This window comes from Buceros rhinoceros, unplaced genomic scaffold (genome assembly GCF_000710305.1).
Source record: "Buceros rhinoceros silvestris isolate BGI_N320 unplaced genomic scaffold, ASM71030v1 scaffold31001, whole genome shotgun sequence".
In the NCBI taxonomy this organism is placed as follows: domain Eukaryota; kingdom Metazoa; phylum Chordata; class Aves; order Bucerotiformes; family Bucerotidae; genus Buceros; species Buceros rhinoceros.
This window is the reverse complement of record NW_010393020.1, coordinates 19,967-20,411: the sequence shown is the minus strand read 5'-3', so window position 1 is coordinate 20,411 and position 445 is coordinate 19,967. Positions and strand designations below refer to the sequence as shown.

The window sequence follows — 445 nt, the reverse complement described above, 5'->3', positions numbered from 1 at the left end:
GAGGATGTGCTCGGGAGCTGCCTGCGGGAGCAGCCCTACGAGCCGGCCCGGTGCAGGGACATGGCGAAGGACATCGCGGAGGTACCGCTGCGGTCGAGGCGTGAGGGCAGGACTGCGGCGTCGCGCCTCCGCAGGGTGTCAGGGAGGTGGCCGGCGGCGTGGGGAGGTCCCCGGATAGATAGAAAGCTTGGGAGTTGAAGAGGGGAGGAGGCCATCAGGACGCACCAGGGGTTGCTCTGAGACGGGCACGGGCTTATACGGGTGAGTGATGATGTTAGTTTGAGCAGCAGCAGCTCTGGCCAAGCGCACGGTTCAGTAACGCCGCCACACCGTGGCTGCCCTGTCCAGAAATGCCATTGGTAATTTAAATTTAGTAAGGCCCGTTGTGACAGCAGCTGAATTCCACACAGTGGCTCCCCTGCCCCCCCCCTCTCAGCGTAATTTC

The 445-nt window shown here is 62.7% G+C and overlaps 1 protein-coding gene across 1 annotated transcript in view; it reads left to right on the top strand.

The window, feature by feature from the left end:
• Positions 1–3: 3 nt before the first annotated feature.
• The window catches only part of TCTEX1D1 (Tctex1 domain containing 1), a gene marked incomplete at its 5' end in the record, with an annotated part of 1,101 nt that continues 659 nt past the window's right edge, over positions 4–445 (top strand). Inside the window, one exon of the mRNA XM_010144719.1 lies at positions 4–81. Within this exon, the coding sequence (XP_010143021.1) occupies positions 4–81 (78 nt within the window). The remainder of the gene's footprint in view (positions 82–445) is intronic.